The 15,721-nt window shown below is 43.6% G+C and overlaps 1 protein-coding gene across 1 annotated transcript in view; it reads right to left on the bottom strand.

Annotated features, from left to right (window-relative positions):
- Positions 1 to 12,146: 12,146 nt before the first annotated feature.
- Positions 12,147 to 15,721, bottom strand: part of POU2AF2 (POU class 2 homeobox associating factor 2) — a 30,617-nt gene continuing 27,042 nt past the window's right edge. Inside the window, exons 3-4 of the mRNA XM_002822448.4 lie at positions 14,154 to 14,455; positions 12,147 to 12,899 (exon numbers count right to left, since the gene is read on the bottom strand). Coding sequence (XP_002822494.1) covers positions 12,498 to 12,899; positions 14,154 to 14,455 — 704 coding nt within the window. The 3' untranslated portion in view covers positions 12,147 to 12,497. The remainder of the gene's footprint in view (positions 12,900 to 14,153; positions 14,456 to 15,721) is intronic.

Genomic DNA, 15,721 nt, shown 5'->3' with positions numbered 1-15,721 from the left:
CGACATCGTGGTCAGCAGGAGCTGGGTCGGTGGCTGGATGCTGCAGCTGCAGGGACTCAGCGCCTGGGAGGGCTCCTGGGGCAGGGAGAGAAGCAGAGATGCAACATTTTTAAAGTTTCACAAAGCATCCGGCTGCACCCAGGTCCCTGGAACAGGAGACAAACAGAATTAATGTTTTATACCTTCGGGTATAGGATTGAGTTTTTTCCCCCTCATGCCAAGTATTTAAAACCTCTAGAAACCCATGATTTGACAATCAATGATTGCGCGATACTTTCAATTTGAATATTCAAAGGCTTAACAAAATGGACTATCTTCTGCAGAAATCCTGCACACAGGCACCCCGCAGAGAGTCCAGAGAAACAGGGAGTGAGACCCCTTTGGATCCTGGCCCTTGCTTTTATTATATTTTGAGCATTTTGTCCTCCTTCCCACAGACAGAGCAGATGTCCTCAAAGATGCTCTGTATTTCAGCCTTCAGGGCAGCTAGGGAGCCATGAGTGACTTAGGCTGCCCTGGCCATGAACACCAGAGCCAGACTGGCTGGCCCGACTGATTCCCGCATCCCCCATCTGTGTTTTGAGGGGAAATCTCAGGTTTTGAGGAATGAACATGGCAGCTAGTGGGTGTGGCACAGCAAGAAGTCGCTCTGGGCCCAGGTGGCAGGCCAGCGGCCTAGCAGAGGCCTTCGCTGTGCACCTCCTATTTTTCTGGCTCCGCCTGGCTACCAGCGGGCTTCCCTCCCCCTTTCATCCCGCTCTTCCTGGGCCCGACACTGGGGTTTCTGCTCAGAATGACTGCCCATTAAGACCCTTTGCTCCTGCCCACAGAGCTGGGGATGTCTCATCCTCTGGAGACTTTCTGACTCTGGATTTCACTACTGCACTGTGAAGTGCCCTCTTTGCTTTTTCTCCCTCTAGAGCCACCCCTGCCTTTTTGCTGTAGGAGCACATGTTAGGAAACAGTGACAAGTTTGGCTCCTGCTCATTTTAACTGAAAGGACGTGGACTTAGGTTCAAGCCTTCTCCCGCTGGGGTGAGAAGGGGGAGGGACTTGGGATCAGGCTTCCCCCTTGGTCCAGGGCCAAGCCCCTCACTAATGACTTGGGATTCTACTGGGTCATCTTCTGTGAGTACTTACTGTGCCTCTTCCATGTGATTTGGAAGGTGAGGAGACAGGAATGGTCCACAGAGGGAGAGAGTGCCAGGCCAAATCCTCTCATAGCCACCCACCCCCTCCACAGAAGGGGACAGCAAGAGAAGACAGACAGACACGGTGGGGTTCCTTTTGCAAATAACCAAGATATTTCCAGGATTCAGGACCAGGCCATGGTTTTAGGCCTCTGCTCTTTGTTCTCTGAGTTCTCAGAAATGCAAAAAGTGTAATTTAGCCCCAAAGGCCTCTAGAAAAAGATTGGGGTGCCCCCACATGTGTCAAATACAGAATGAGACACACAGAGCTTAGGGAAAGGGCAACTGAGAATGACAAGACTGATAGGAATTGCTTGGCAGCTGAAGCCACATCTCTGGGGGAGAGGAGCAGGCCTGGGAACACCTGAGGTGGCACCTGGCAGTGGAGGGCAGGATGGATGTATTGAAATCTGACAGCTTCTGGAGCTTCTTTCTACAAATGCCCCTGAGCCTGTGTCCTAGGTTTCCCTGATGGACCAGACCTGAGGAGGGGAAGGACAATGGGAGTGGAGATAGCACCTCCCCTCCCTGCATACCTTCTTCCCCGCTGTGCCTAGGCATCACCCCCTCTGAAGGAACAGTGAACCAAGCAGCTTGGAATCTAGGGATGGTCTCTTGTCCTCATAGCGTCTTCCATTACTTCTTTTCTTTGCTGCTCTCCTCCTTTTTGTTGTACTCTTATTTTTTGATTTGCTTTTAAAAACCTTCTTTTTTGTTGCATTTTTGTTTATTTCTTTCCGTGTTTCTTTGTCTCTCTTCCTGTTATTGCTTTCTTCCATTTTGCACTACTGGTTTTCTCCCTGGCTTCACGTGTCTCTGTGTTCCCCTGTGCTGGAGTGTCCTCCCAATGCTTTCAGGCTTCATCTCCTTCCTAACCTCTCCTTTCATGTGGAGATGGACAGGAATGGCAGGAGCATTGAGTGCTCTTGGCAACACCATTGAAGATGGTGTTGACGATCAGCTACCCTGTGGAGAAGGCAGGCCAGGCTGGGTGAGAGGGGAGCTCCTTGGAAGTCAGGGGGTCTGTAAGGACAGCAAGGATCTCTTTGTCCCAACTTCCAGAAGCCTTTGTGGGTGCTTCTGTGTTGGCCTTGTTTCTGGAATGGCCATCTCAGTGCTGTTGCTGGCTAGCAATTTCAGAAAACTAGATTTGTCTAGGCCTGAGCCGTGTTTTGAGAAAGAAGCTTCCCTCTGGTTTGTAGCCCAACATTAATGAGTTTTGATTCTTGTTGTTTCTATAATTACAAAACCACTAGCACAGGTATTTAAGAGCCAAATGCCATGCTTGTGGAAGTAAAGAAGGAATCTTTCTAAATGGATCCTGCAAATCCTCCTTACAGATCTGAGTGGTTGATCAGACCCAGAGCAACCCTGAGATCCCAGGTACCCACAGCATTGGCTGTTCTTCATAGGTGACTCAGAGAAGGCTTCATAGGAGACTCGTTGTTGTTTACTGGACATCAGGTGCTATATTGTATAGCATTCACATTCCACAGGTGAGGAAACAGGCTCAGAGGAATAAGTGGCATGCCAAGATCATCGAGCATATCAGTAGCAGAATTAGGATTCAGACTTTCATAGGTCTAACTCCAAAGCCCTGGGTTTTTTTTTTTTTTTTTTTTGAGATGAAATCTCACTCTGTCCCCAGGCTGGAGTGCAGTGGCATGATCTGAGCTCACTGCAACCTCTGCCTCCTGGGTTCAAGTGATTCCCCTGCCTCAGCCTCCTGAGTAGCTGGGACTACAGGATGCACCACCACGCCCAGCTAGTTTTTGTATTTTTAGTAGAGAGGAGGTTTCACCATGTTGGCCAGGATGGTCTCCATCTTTTGACCTCATGATCTGCCTGCCTCGGCCTCCCAAAGTGCTGGGATTACAGGCATGAGCCACCACACCTGGCCTTTGCTCTTAACTACTGATGTTGTCTTCCTGATCTTTTCTACCAGAAGCTTTTAAACTTTTTGGACTTTAGCCTACAATAAGAAATCTGTTTTACATGTTCACATGTATCTATAGCAACATTTATATTTCTAAAACAAACTTTTCATGAAACAACATATACCTACGTATGTGAGGCACTCTGATATTTTCTATTCTAGTCCACCTTTGCCATTTCATTATATTTATGGAAAATATATGTTGGTTGGGAGTCGCTAAGTTAATTTAATGACCCACTAATAGGCTGTGAGTGGCATTGGAAAAATACCTGCTTGTAAGATATGCGAACACACGTTTCAAGGTTGTTTGTGCATGTGGAAATATTTTGGGGTGCTATCTGTTTTACCATCAGTTTGTACAAGGACACTAAGACAGTGTAGCCTGCTGACTTGAGAATGTTCTGTAAGGACTGGAAACACTAGAACCTTGAAGAAATGCCTGGCTAGAGGTGAGGGTAAGCTGTTAATTACACTGATTACAGTTTGTGCCTCTCAGACTGAGAACTCTTCCTTCTTGCTAGGGGCATTTCTACCTCTAGGATGTTTGCCCTGAAGTCCTGATAGTCTCTTTGGGGTTTTAATAAATGGCTGAAAAAATTGTTGTGGGGTTTCAACAGGCGTTCATAGGCATCCTTGCTTGGCAATATAACATGGCTTTTGATGTTTGGGTGTTGGAAGGGATCTTTGAAGGGCTGAGAGGGACTCAGAGTCTTTTTCCAAAATCTCTGCTTGTGTCTGTCCAGCCTCTAGCTCCACTGCTTGGCTGAGATCCTGGGTCACAGTAGAATCTGTGTAGAGGAAATGAGAGCTCACTATTTGTGAGGCAGCCTGTTCCACTATTGGACTGCTTTAAATGTAGTGACCAGTGATTATGCTATAATCCAATCATGTATTTGGGCACCAACTATGCACTAGGCATGGTATCAAGTACCAGGAGTACAAAAATTAGTAAACTTTGATTTCTGCTATCAATTTCTCTCTTCTCCTACCTCTGTACTACTGCTTTTTTATTGTGAGTTTGTTTAGTTCATTAATTGGTTCATTCATTCATTCAACAATCATACACTGATTAGCTACTCTGACCAGGTCCAGTACTAAGTCTAAAGAAGTTATGCCCATCCCATCTCCACCCCAAGCCTTCTCCTTTTGAGACTCCTCATCCAGTTTCTCTAGTTCTTCACATGTCACTGTTTTTCAGATCTCTGGCTATCCTTGCCATTGACCTCAGAAATCCTGTATTTGACCTTGACCTTCTTATACCCAGTCTGTACCCAAAGTGATGGGAATGGAAAAGATTTCTTTTTAAAGTTTTAAACTGAATATTTTGACTGAAAAATTTTGGCAGTCTTTTCTATGCAAACGACACCGCAGAGCATTGTTTTCTTCCCCCACGTAGGAGATTTCATTCAACTTAGGCACAGGCATATTAAAAGACTTTTAGTATAAGGAAAAGGGATAGTTTATTCCCTCCAAATTTGACTACAGCTTGAAATTGTCTTTATTAATGCAAAGTTCTTTTGTCACCTTGACTTTGGGACACTGTTACCAAACCTTGTGGGAAATATCAAGTTCCAGAAGATTGAATACATGTAGGAAACGAATGTTTTTTGGGCCCTAGAGTGAACATTTGGTCCATATGAAAATGACCAGGAAGACAATTAGGTGAAGGTTTTTTAATGATTTGCGCTACGTCAGTCTCTTCCCATAAGACATATTCAAAGTTTTAACTTTTCTTTAAGCGGCTTCCATGGGAGCAAGCATTTGGTAATTCATCCTTTAACTAAGAAAAACACCACTGTACACTGCTTGAAGAGTTCCTCTCCTATTACTTAAAACGCTTTTATTGTGCAACATTTAAGGCATACAAAAACATATAAAGAATACCATGATGAAAATCTATGACTATATTATCAAGCTTAAGAAATAAAACAGTTGAGTGATCTTTCATTTATGATTAAATTAACTTATTAAAACCATTAAAACTTTTGGATGATTCTTGTTAAGATATTTTCTTTTTTTATTATTATGCTTTAAGTTCTTGGGTACATGTGCACAATGTGCAGGTTTGTTACGTATGTATACATGCAACATATTGGTGTGCTGTACCCATTAACTCGTCATTTACATTAGGTATATCTCCTAATGCTAACCCTCCTCCCTCCCCCCGCCCCATGACAGGTCCCGGTGTGTGATGTTCCCCACTCTGTGTCCAAGAGTGCTCATTGTTCAATTCCCACCTATGAGTGAGAACATGCAGTGTTTGGTTTTTTGTCCTTGAGATAGTTTGCTGAGAATGATGGTTTCCAGCTTCATCCATGTCCCTACAAAGGACATGAACTCATCCTTTTTTATGGCTGCATAGTATTCCATGGTGTATATGTGCCACATTTTCTTAATCCAGTCTATCATTGTTGGATGTTTGGGTTGGTTCCAAGTCTTTGCTATTGTGAATAGTGCCGCAATAAACATACGTGTGCATGTGTCTTTATAGCAGCATGATTTATAATCCTTTGTGTATATACCTAGTAATGGGATGGCTGGGTCAAATGGTATTTCTAGTTCTAGATCCTTGAGGAATCGCCACACTGTCTTCCACAATGGTTGAACCAGTTTAGAGTCCCACTAACAGCATAAAACTGTTCCTATTTCTCCACATCCTCTCCAGCACCTATTGTTTCCTGACTTTTTAATGATCGCCATTCTAACTGGTGTGAGATGGATCTCATTGTGGTTTTGATTTGCATTTCTCTGATGGCCAGTGATGATGAGCATTTTTTCATGTGTCTGTTGGCTGTATAAATGTCTTCTTTTGAGAAGTGTCTGTTCATATCCTTTGCCCACTTGTTGATGGGGTTGTTTGTTTTTTTCCTGTAAATTTGTTGGAGTTCTTTGTAGATTCTGGATACTATCCTTTTGTCAGATAAGTAGATTGCAAAAATTTTCTCCCATTCTGTAGGTTGTCTGTTCACTCTGATGGTAGTTTCTTTTGCTGTGCAGAAGCTCTTTAGTTTAATTAGATCCCATTTGTCAATTTTGGCTTTTGTTGCCATTGCTTTTGGTGTTTTAGACATGAAGTCCTTGCCCATGCTTGTTCCTGTTAAGATATTTTCTTAGGGGGAAGTTTAGCAGGTATATCTATCAATTTTCCTAATCCAAAAGAGCGAATTCCTAGATACTATATGTTTGGTCCACATTTTATTCCTCTTGGAACTTCTAACATTTTTTACTGTTCTTTTTTTTTAGTTGTACTAACAATGACATTGCATATTACAAATGCAGGTATGTTATTTATCAGAGATTATAATTAGAGGATACTTTTTTTTTCTTTTTTGAGACAGGGTCTCATTCTGTCTCCCAGGCTGGAGTGCAGTGGTGCAATGATGGTTCACTGCAACCTTGACCTCCTGGGCTTGAGCAATCCTCCCGCCTCGGCCTCCCAAAGTGCTGGGATTACAGGCGTTGTGAACTGCCACACCTGGTCAGAGGATACTTCCATATCAAAAATCAAATACAATATAATGTCATAATTTGCAAATAACTATAGAAGATTTTAATGTTTATTTAGCTTGACCTTTGAGGATTTTTGTTCCTGATTTATTTATCATACTTGTTTTAGTCACACCAGAGATAATGATCAAACATTAAATAACTTTTATTTATAAGATTTCTTAGCAACAAATCATAGTACATGTACATACTAAACGAATATATCAACATTTTTCTGTGCTATTTCAAAGGTTCAGTAATTTTACTTCATAAAGGTATCTAAAAAGACTAAACCAGTCATCTTAAATATATTACCACTAAAGCCCAATATCCACCTACTGTCTGAATTTGGAAAGAGTATGGCTAATTTTAGATACTAAACATGGTGAGAATCCTCTCAGATACTGGTTTCAGAGAGCTGTCACCCATAGAACCAAGGGCTAAAAAGTTACTCATCTTTATGGTATAATTTTAGTTCAATCTAACAAAAATTTACTGAGCATCTACAATGTTCTGGGCCTCGGGCCAGGTGCTGGGAGACAGAGGTAAGCCATTTATGAGTCCTCCCCATGAGTCTCTTTAGCTGGAGAACCACTCTTTGTCTAGAATGTGTGATTTTGCACTTAACCTCTCTAGAGTCTATGGTGTGTGAGATGAACAGTGTAATATTGTTTTGCATAGAGAGGATACTGTAGACAGAACCCAGTGATGGAGCCTTAAGTAAAGAGTATCATTTTGGTGTGTGGTTCGTAGAATCACTGTAATGTAATGTGACTTAAACTTTAGACATCAGTCATTATTTTGGTACTTTAAATATAACTGATGTTTTATTCCTTATGACTATACTATTTAGATATTTAGATTAACTATTGAAAAACTGATCACAAAGATACTATAATATTTTTATACATGTGTGTACGTATGTATATATGTATGTATGTATGTCAATGTATATTTTACTATTGGCATTAGTAATTATTTTCCCTTTGTGCAATTTCTTTTAGAGTGCTTCTGTCTTCTCCTCCTACCCCAATAGTACCATGAAATTGTATTATTAACTGAGCTATAGCAAGTCATAATGATCATTTGAAATCATTTATTAAATAAATGAGGTAAAGATGTAGTTTTCTTCTCTCCCTTTTTTGGGGTTTGTATAATATTGTAAGAGGAATGCAAATGCCTTCAACTACATACTGCATGTGTTTCACGGCATGATTGTCTATATTGCAGCTTTTGCAAGGGCAAATTGTGCTCGATTTCTTTTTGGCATTATCATCTAGTCAGCTTTCTTTAGTGGCTTGAACTTGACATACCATCTCTGATTAAGCCTTAAATATATCCTGTGTCCTTACAAGACCTGAAAGAGATGGAGTGTTGAAACGGAGCTCTTTAATTTTCTCTGACTTTCTCAGGAAAGTTGTAAGTCAGTGAATAGCAGGTTTAAGGAAGGTGAGGGAGAGAAGAATGCACCTATTTTTGTATGTTGGTATGGTACATTGTTATGAAAAGGTGCAGTTAGTCCCCACATGTTGTAGAAAATTGGCTGGGTGCGGTGGCTCATGCCTGTAATCCCGGCACTTTGGGAGGCCAACATAGGTGGATCACTTGAGGCCAGGAGTTCCAGACCAGCCTGGCCAACATGGCGAAACCCCATTTGTACTAAAAATACAAAAATTAGCTGGGTGTGGTGGTGCATGCTTGTAATCCCAGCTGTTCAGGTGGCTGAAGCAGGAGAATCGCTTGGACCTGGGAGGCGGAGGTTGCAGTGAGCTGAGATTGTGTCACTGCCCTCCACCCTCCAGCCTGGGTGACTGTCTCAAAAAAAAAAAAAAAAAAAAAAAAAAAGAAAGGAAAGAAAACAGAGAGTACTTGAAAGAAAAATGGGATGGGATAAGGAAATAGAATTAATTTTCCTGTCATAATTTTGTAGTTTGATTTCACCTTTTAACAAAGTATTCCCTGAACAATAAAACAGAATCAAATTAAAATATATGTAAAACAGAGACACATTGTCAAACTAAACAGAATTCTTCTTTTTTTGAGACAGAGTTTTGCTCTGTCGCCAGGCTGGAGTGCAGTGGCTCGATCTCAGTCACTGCAACCTCCGCCTCCCGGGTTCAAGCAATTGTCCTGCCTCAGCCTCCCGAGTAGCTGGGACTACAGGCGCCTGCCACCATGTCCAGCTAATTTTTTGTATTTTTTAGTAGAGACGGGGTTTCACCGTGTTAGCCAGGACGGTCTCGATCTCCTGACCTTGTGATCCACCTGACTCGGCCTCCCAAAGTGCTGGGATTACAAGCGTGAGCCACCGCGCCCGGCCCAAACTAAACAGAATTCTTAAAGATCACTTATTATTTGGAATTATTAGCACCAGCCCTACTCCCCAAACCACTTTTAGACTAGATAATTGAAGTGGACACTAGCAGGCATATGTGGGCCTGAGTGTGTCTCTTTTTTATAAGTTAATTTAGTCAAATGCTATGAAAGGGATTGGATGCTTTAAGAAGAATGTAAACATCATCGTGCTCCCTGTATTTACCTCTGTTCCAAGGTCTGGTTGTTGAGCTCTCTTTGTCTGAGAGCCAGTGCATCTTCAAGTTGTTAGGAGATGAAGGAATGCGTGAACATGCATAATATTCAGTGTCACCTCTCAAAAGAAGACATTTATGCAGCCAACAGACACATGAAAAAATGCTCATCATCACTGGCCATCAGAGAAATGCAAATCAAAACCACAATGGGATACCATCTCACACCAGTTAGAATGGGGATCATTAAAAAGTCAGGAAACAACAGGTGCTGGAGAGCATGTGGAGAAGTAGGAACACTTTTACACTGTTGGTGGGACTGTAAACTGGTTCAACCATTGTGGAAGACAGTGTGGCGATTCCTCAAGGATCTAGAACTAGAAATACCATTTGACCCAGCCATCCCATTACTGGGTATATACCCAAAGGACTATAAATCATGCTGCTATAAAGACACATGCACACGTATGTTTATTGTGGCACTACTCAAAATAGCAAAGACTTGGAACCAACCCAAACGTCCAACAATGATAGACTGGATTAAGAAAATGTGGCACATATACACCATGGAATACTATGCAGCCATAAAAAAGGATGAGTTCATGTCCTTTGTAGGGACATGGATGAAGCTGGAAACCATCATTCTCAGCAAACTATCTCAAGGACAAAAAACCAAACACTGCATGTTCTCACTCATAGGTGGGAATTGAACAGTGGGAACACTTGGACACAGGAAGGGGGACATAACACACTGGGGCCTGTCATGGTGTGGGGGGAGGGGGGAGGGATAGCATTAGGAGATATACCTAATGTAAATGACTAGTTAATGGGTGCAGCACACCAACATGGCACATGTATACATATGTAACAAACCTGCATGTTGTGCACATGTACCCTAGAACTTAAGGTATAATAATAATTAAAAAAACAAAAAACAAACAAAAATTCAGAGTCACAATCACATGAAAGTTAAAGTTATGCGGACACATATTTATGATTTACACAGCCACTACTGTGTTATTGATACCCAGTAAAATTGTAAGCAGTAGAGGACAAATCATTTTAAACTTTACAACACCAATCTAGGAAAATGACCCTGAGACCCTTGTGAAGACCTCTATATCTGCAGAGAGGGCCAGATCTCTTCTTTCTGACGCACAGGCCTGCTCTTCAGGTATGAGTAACTGCTGAATGACAGATGGTTCTACCAGCCATATTGGGAACCAGGACTGAGGTTGCAAGTCATGCTGGATTTAGGAAAGAACAGCTCCTTTCTTGCACTGTGAACATTGCCAGTTTTCACTGAACAGCAAGCACTAAACAAAGCAAAGTTCAGGCTGCCCAAAGTAGCTGGTGGAGGGGGAGGAAGTGGGGCAGGGGGCCTGGCAGTGCTGCCCAGGAGCAGAGAGCTCCACGCGTTCACTCTTGATCTACTCCCTGAAGAATGATCTGCCTGGAGGGAGCCGAAAGGATGAGGTGAAGGAAAGCTCACTTCCCAAGCATTTCTGGTGGCACTCCATAAACTAGAAGTGTGTTTGTTTAACCAGAAAATACCCTGAAGGCCTGGAAAAAAAGGAATATCAATTATTTGCTTGTAAGTGTGAATTAATCCCTTTATCAGAATTTCTGGGCTTCTACCTTGCTGAGGTAGAGTATGGGACAGTCACAGAGGATGTGATGGAGATTGTGTTGAGGGTCTTTGGGCAACTAGAGGGAAAATGAAGGCCTTGGCCTCCAGAAGATGGAGAGAAATGGCATTAGATCAGGAGGGACCAGAGGGTGGAAAAGATGTGAGAATGAAGTGCAGAAAGACAGGTGGTAGGAAGCTAGGAAGAAGGGTGCAGGTACAACCCGGGGGCCTCCACTCATGCATCTGCAAAGTCTCAGTGTATACCAGGCATGTATGATGAGCTTGGCCGCAGATGGGCACGCTGGAATTATGCTGGGAACCCAATTAGCAAAGGAACCTACACCAATCAAATGTGGACAGATTCATGCTTCAGATGTCAATATCTTCATTGACACATAGTAAGAGCTGTACATTTCTGACCAGTAAGCCACCAAATAGGAGGTGCTGTTTGTCAAGTCAGTGGCTCACACATAGCGATATGTCCTTCTCCAAAGTCCTTTTGCTTCTTGGTGTTTTGTGGTCTGTTTCTTGCCAACAGCTTAGTCCTATTTTCTGTATTTTCTTTAAAGGGTATGAATTTGGTTGGGTGTGGTGGCTCACGCCTGTAATCCTAACAATTTGGAAGGCCATGGTGGGTGGATAGATTGAGGTCAAGAATTCGAGACCAGCCTGGGCAACATAGTAAGACATCGTCTCTACAAAAACTTTAAAAAACAAAGTAAAAAATAAAAATACTAGCTGGGCATTGTGGCATACACCTGGGTCCTAGCTACTTGAGAGGCAGAAGTAGGAGGATTGCTTGAGCCCAGGAGACTGAGGCTGCAGTGAGCCATGATTGCATCACTACACTCCAGCCTGGGTGACAGAGTAAGACCCTGTCTCAAAAAAAAAAAAAAAAAAAAAAAAAGAATAAATTTCCATTTGGTTACAGAATGCCTATTTTACTCATTCATGCTGATAACTGTAGGTTTATTCCATCAGAGAGACAATGTCTGGTTTAATTAAGGCCATCACTGATCAAAGAAAATTTTTGGCCTTTTTTGGATTGAACTAACTTGGGGACATCCCGGGCTTTAGGATAGAGTCAAAAAATGACTTTGTTATGTACAAAGCCATAGTCTCCTGATCTCATCCTATTTTATGGACAATAACATATTTATAGATTGTGGCTTTGTTTTAACTGGGCTTTTACAAGTCACTATAATAAGCCATAAATATATGTATATAAAACACTTCACTCTTTCAAGTCACGCGCTATAAAGTGAGTTTTGTTTTATGTGGTCATATCTGTATTATATCCTATCCAGTGTCTTTTACTGAAGAATACACATAGTTTATAACTAACAAATATTTGACAGGAAAATCAGTATTTTTTATGATCTGCATAAACTTTTTAATGTAATTTAAGAAAAACAAATCAGTGCCAAAAATGATACTTCAAAGATAACAGAAGATTCAGAATGTAACGGGTAACAACAGTTCCAAAAAGACCACATTGTAAGGTTATCTTACCAGAATACGGTCTCCGATACATTTAATTAACATTGTGTTTTATTTCAGTGGGGCTACGGTGGAGAGGATTACAAATAAATGCCCTCGTCCACTAACAAAGGGCGGCATTGAGGCTTATTCTGAAAATCCAGTCCCGAATGAGCTGACACACCTAAAACAATCTTTGGAATACACCTCAAGTTAAAGAAAAACCCAGAAGTCCTTTGGCCCTCCCCTCAATAAGCTCTGCGGCATTCATATGACCCCCAGGCAATACCCCCATCTTCTTTCACCCAAGGGGAAGGGTCATGGAGGGAACCGGTGTCCGCTTCCTCATCTGGGGAGAGCGGCCCCACCTTGGGTGGTAGGTCGTTTGACACTGTCATGAAAGAGGTGAAGGGGTAAGGAGGCGGGGTAGGGTACCCTGGAGTGTGGTGCAGATCTTCCAGAGCATGCAGCGAGTAGGACTGAGCCCCAGCCAGGGAGGTCCCCCAGCTGGAGCCCCTGTGCTGGGCGATGCTCCCGGACTCAAGCTGGGAGAGGCAACTCGTGCTGGGTGACAAGGTCTGGAGGGCATCGGCAGACACAGGGTCGGGCTGGCTGAGACCGTCGGGCAACGTCTGCTCCCATGAGTCCCTCTGAGGAGAATGGAAAGGCCACGGAGGTTATTCACTAGGTGACACTCTGATGATACATTGCGTGCTGCCAGGCTGTGGCTTCAGGGCAGCCTTCGTCCCCTCTCTCTGCTGCCTGAAGCCTGGCTCTCAGGCTGCTCTTCTCTGTAGCTTTTGACACCAGCAGTGAAAGTTTTCCTCCCTTCCTACTCTAGAATTAGATTTGCTATAGATATTGAGATTCCTTTTCCCAGAAGACAACATTAAATGAGTGAAATGTGAGACTAACAAAATGCATATCTATGCAACATTTTACTGTGCGCAATGCACTCTGTCTTGGATTCTTTTTGAGTCTCCCATTAGTCTGGGTCCTAGAATGCCCTTTACACAGTGGGGAAGGTCAGCACTTGACCCACTCCTCAGAGTAGGCCTTCAACTCCATGGTGAGCTTTTGAGGGGACTAAGAAGCCCACTCTGTCCTCAGTAAGGCAGGCGGAAAGAGGTAGGAATCCCATAAGTTTGGAGCTAGAAAGATTTGGATTCATTCATGGCTCCTCCTGACTCTGAGCCCGACATTGCTCATCTGTAAAATGGGACTTTCATAAATATATCCTGAATTGTTGCAATTCCTGGCATAGAGTATACTTAATAATGTGAATTCTCATCCTCTCCCTTTTGTCTAAACTCCTGTCTTTAGAGATTCATTCCTTTGTGGCAGAAACCTTTACGATTCTCTATGAGCATTAGCAATCTTCACATCTTTATGAACTCACCTGTTTGGAAGGATTGAGAGAGAACAAGGACTTTTAGGCTAAAAATGTGGGGAAGGGGAGGCAGGGGACTTGGAAAGAAAGAGGAGCCCTGTGTACCCTCCTTGGGAGATTATGATCCATCTCATTACTGCCTAGCATGTCTGAGATGCAGCTTCAGTGTTCCTTCCTTAGGGGCTGCAGGAATGATGACGACTGGCACTAACAGGGTGGGGGAACATCAGGCAATATCAGTAGAGCATTAACAAAATGGATATAAATCCAGCTGTACATTCCTCCCGGTTCCAAACCCTGCGTAGACGCTCCTGGCTGTCATGGCTAACAGGGATCCTTGAACAAGGCTCCCTCGGAGGGTGTCCTGGCATCTCCAGGCAGCTGCAAAGCAGCCTCAGGAGTCTCCAGGGTGAGCCAGACCTGGCTTCAGCCCGGATGCCAAGCACAGCGGCTGGGCCAGAGGGCGAGCCTCGCCCCTCTTTTACTCCCTCACACGAGGTCTCTGCATACTCACAAATAGGAAGTGAGCTGGGTCTCCGGGGAAGGGCGGCGGCAGGAGCGGCGGCAGGGGCGAGGCGCTGAACAGAGAGCCCGCGTTGGGCGTCAGCGCCGGAGGCCGGTAGTCTCCGTAGGGCTCCTGGGGGAAGCAGGGGTCCAGGAGGGCCGCATGGCTCTGCCCTGCGGAGGACTCACAGGGAAACGGCTTCCCCACGCTGGAGGTGTAGACGTCATTTGAAAACTGTTTACTGTTGTGGAAGTCTGAGTCAGATAAGAAAGATCTTCTGACACCGTAGTAACCTGACGTGACTGGCGAACCTGTTGCCAAATGAAAAACACATGGGCAGAAAGTTCCTCCCAGGGCGGTCAAGGCCTCGGTTGCAGCTGAGTCTCTGCCTGGGAAACGATGTTACTAACGCGTGCCTGACTCCAACGCTAACATGGAAATAGAGAAATGTCTTGAAAAGCGTGAAATATTCCTGCATTAGCCCAAATAACTAATGTTTGAAAACATTGTCGCCTTTAGGGGTGAGTTCATTTTAGATGGTACCGTATCTGTTCATTCATTCACATTTACTGAGTACCTTCCAGGTGACCGGCGCTGTGCTAGGAAGAGATAAATGAAATAATCTCTTGGCATTCATATTTTAACCAAGGAAGCATCTTTTTCACAACATCGGAGCTACCTCTCCATATACATAGAACTGTTAACAACAGGCTGCTCCTGGCCTGTTGTCTGAGATCACTATCTCTGGATAAGGTAACACATATAACCCCACCTCAAATCAGAGGCAGGCTGTACTCTGTCTTCTAATTCTTCACACATTGACTTTACACTGGGTCGCACGCCTGGCAGACATCAATAAATGACTTGCTTTAGGATTAGATGGCTACACAGAAACCAATTTTAGAGGCCTGTAGTTTTAGGGCTTTGATGAGTTTTATGTTATTTGCTGCCCTCTTGTGGCCTCATGGAATCCTTCACTCAATTCACCAGGGCCCAGCAAGTTTAGGAAGACAGTGCCAGCTACAGAAAGTTTCCCTTGGTGGGGCAGACTCGGTGGCTCACACCTGTAATCCCAGCACTTTGGGAAGCCCAGGCTGGCGGATCACGAGGTCAAGAGATCGAGACCATCCTGGCCAACATGGTGAAACCGCATCTCTACTAAAAACAATACAAAAATCAGCTGGGCCACCGTGCCTGTAATCCCAGTTGCTGTAGTCCCAGCTACTCAGGAGGCTGAGGCAGGAGAATTACTTGAACCCGGGAGGTGGAGGTTGCAGTGAGCCGAGATCTCGCCCAGAGTGAGAGTCCATCTCAAAAAACAACAACAACAAAAAAAAATAGTAAAAAGTTTCCCTTGGTGGAGAGAGGGAGGGACAGAAACTGATAAGAGGTTCATTTAAGGTAAGCCTAGCAGTGAAATGGTTTCCAAAGAAAAAGATGTGTTTGCTCAACACTTTCTGACCCCGTAGCTCAGTTGTAGCAGAAAACACTGATCATTCAGAACATGTTTGAGGGCATAGACTTGAGGTCTATAAAACTGATGGTTTAATTGTTCCAGCTGGCCTTGGGTGTGATCT

This window comes from Pongo abelii, chromosome 9 (genome assembly GCF_028885655.2).
Source record: "Pongo abelii isolate AG06213 chromosome 9, NHGRI_mPonAbe1-v2.0_pri, whole genome shotgun sequence".
Taxonomy (NCBI): Eukaryota; Metazoa; Chordata; class Mammalia; order Primates; family Hominidae; genus Pongo; species Pongo abelii.
Note: the sequence above shows the minus strand (reverse complement) of the source record. Positions and strands in the feature narration are given on the sequence as shown.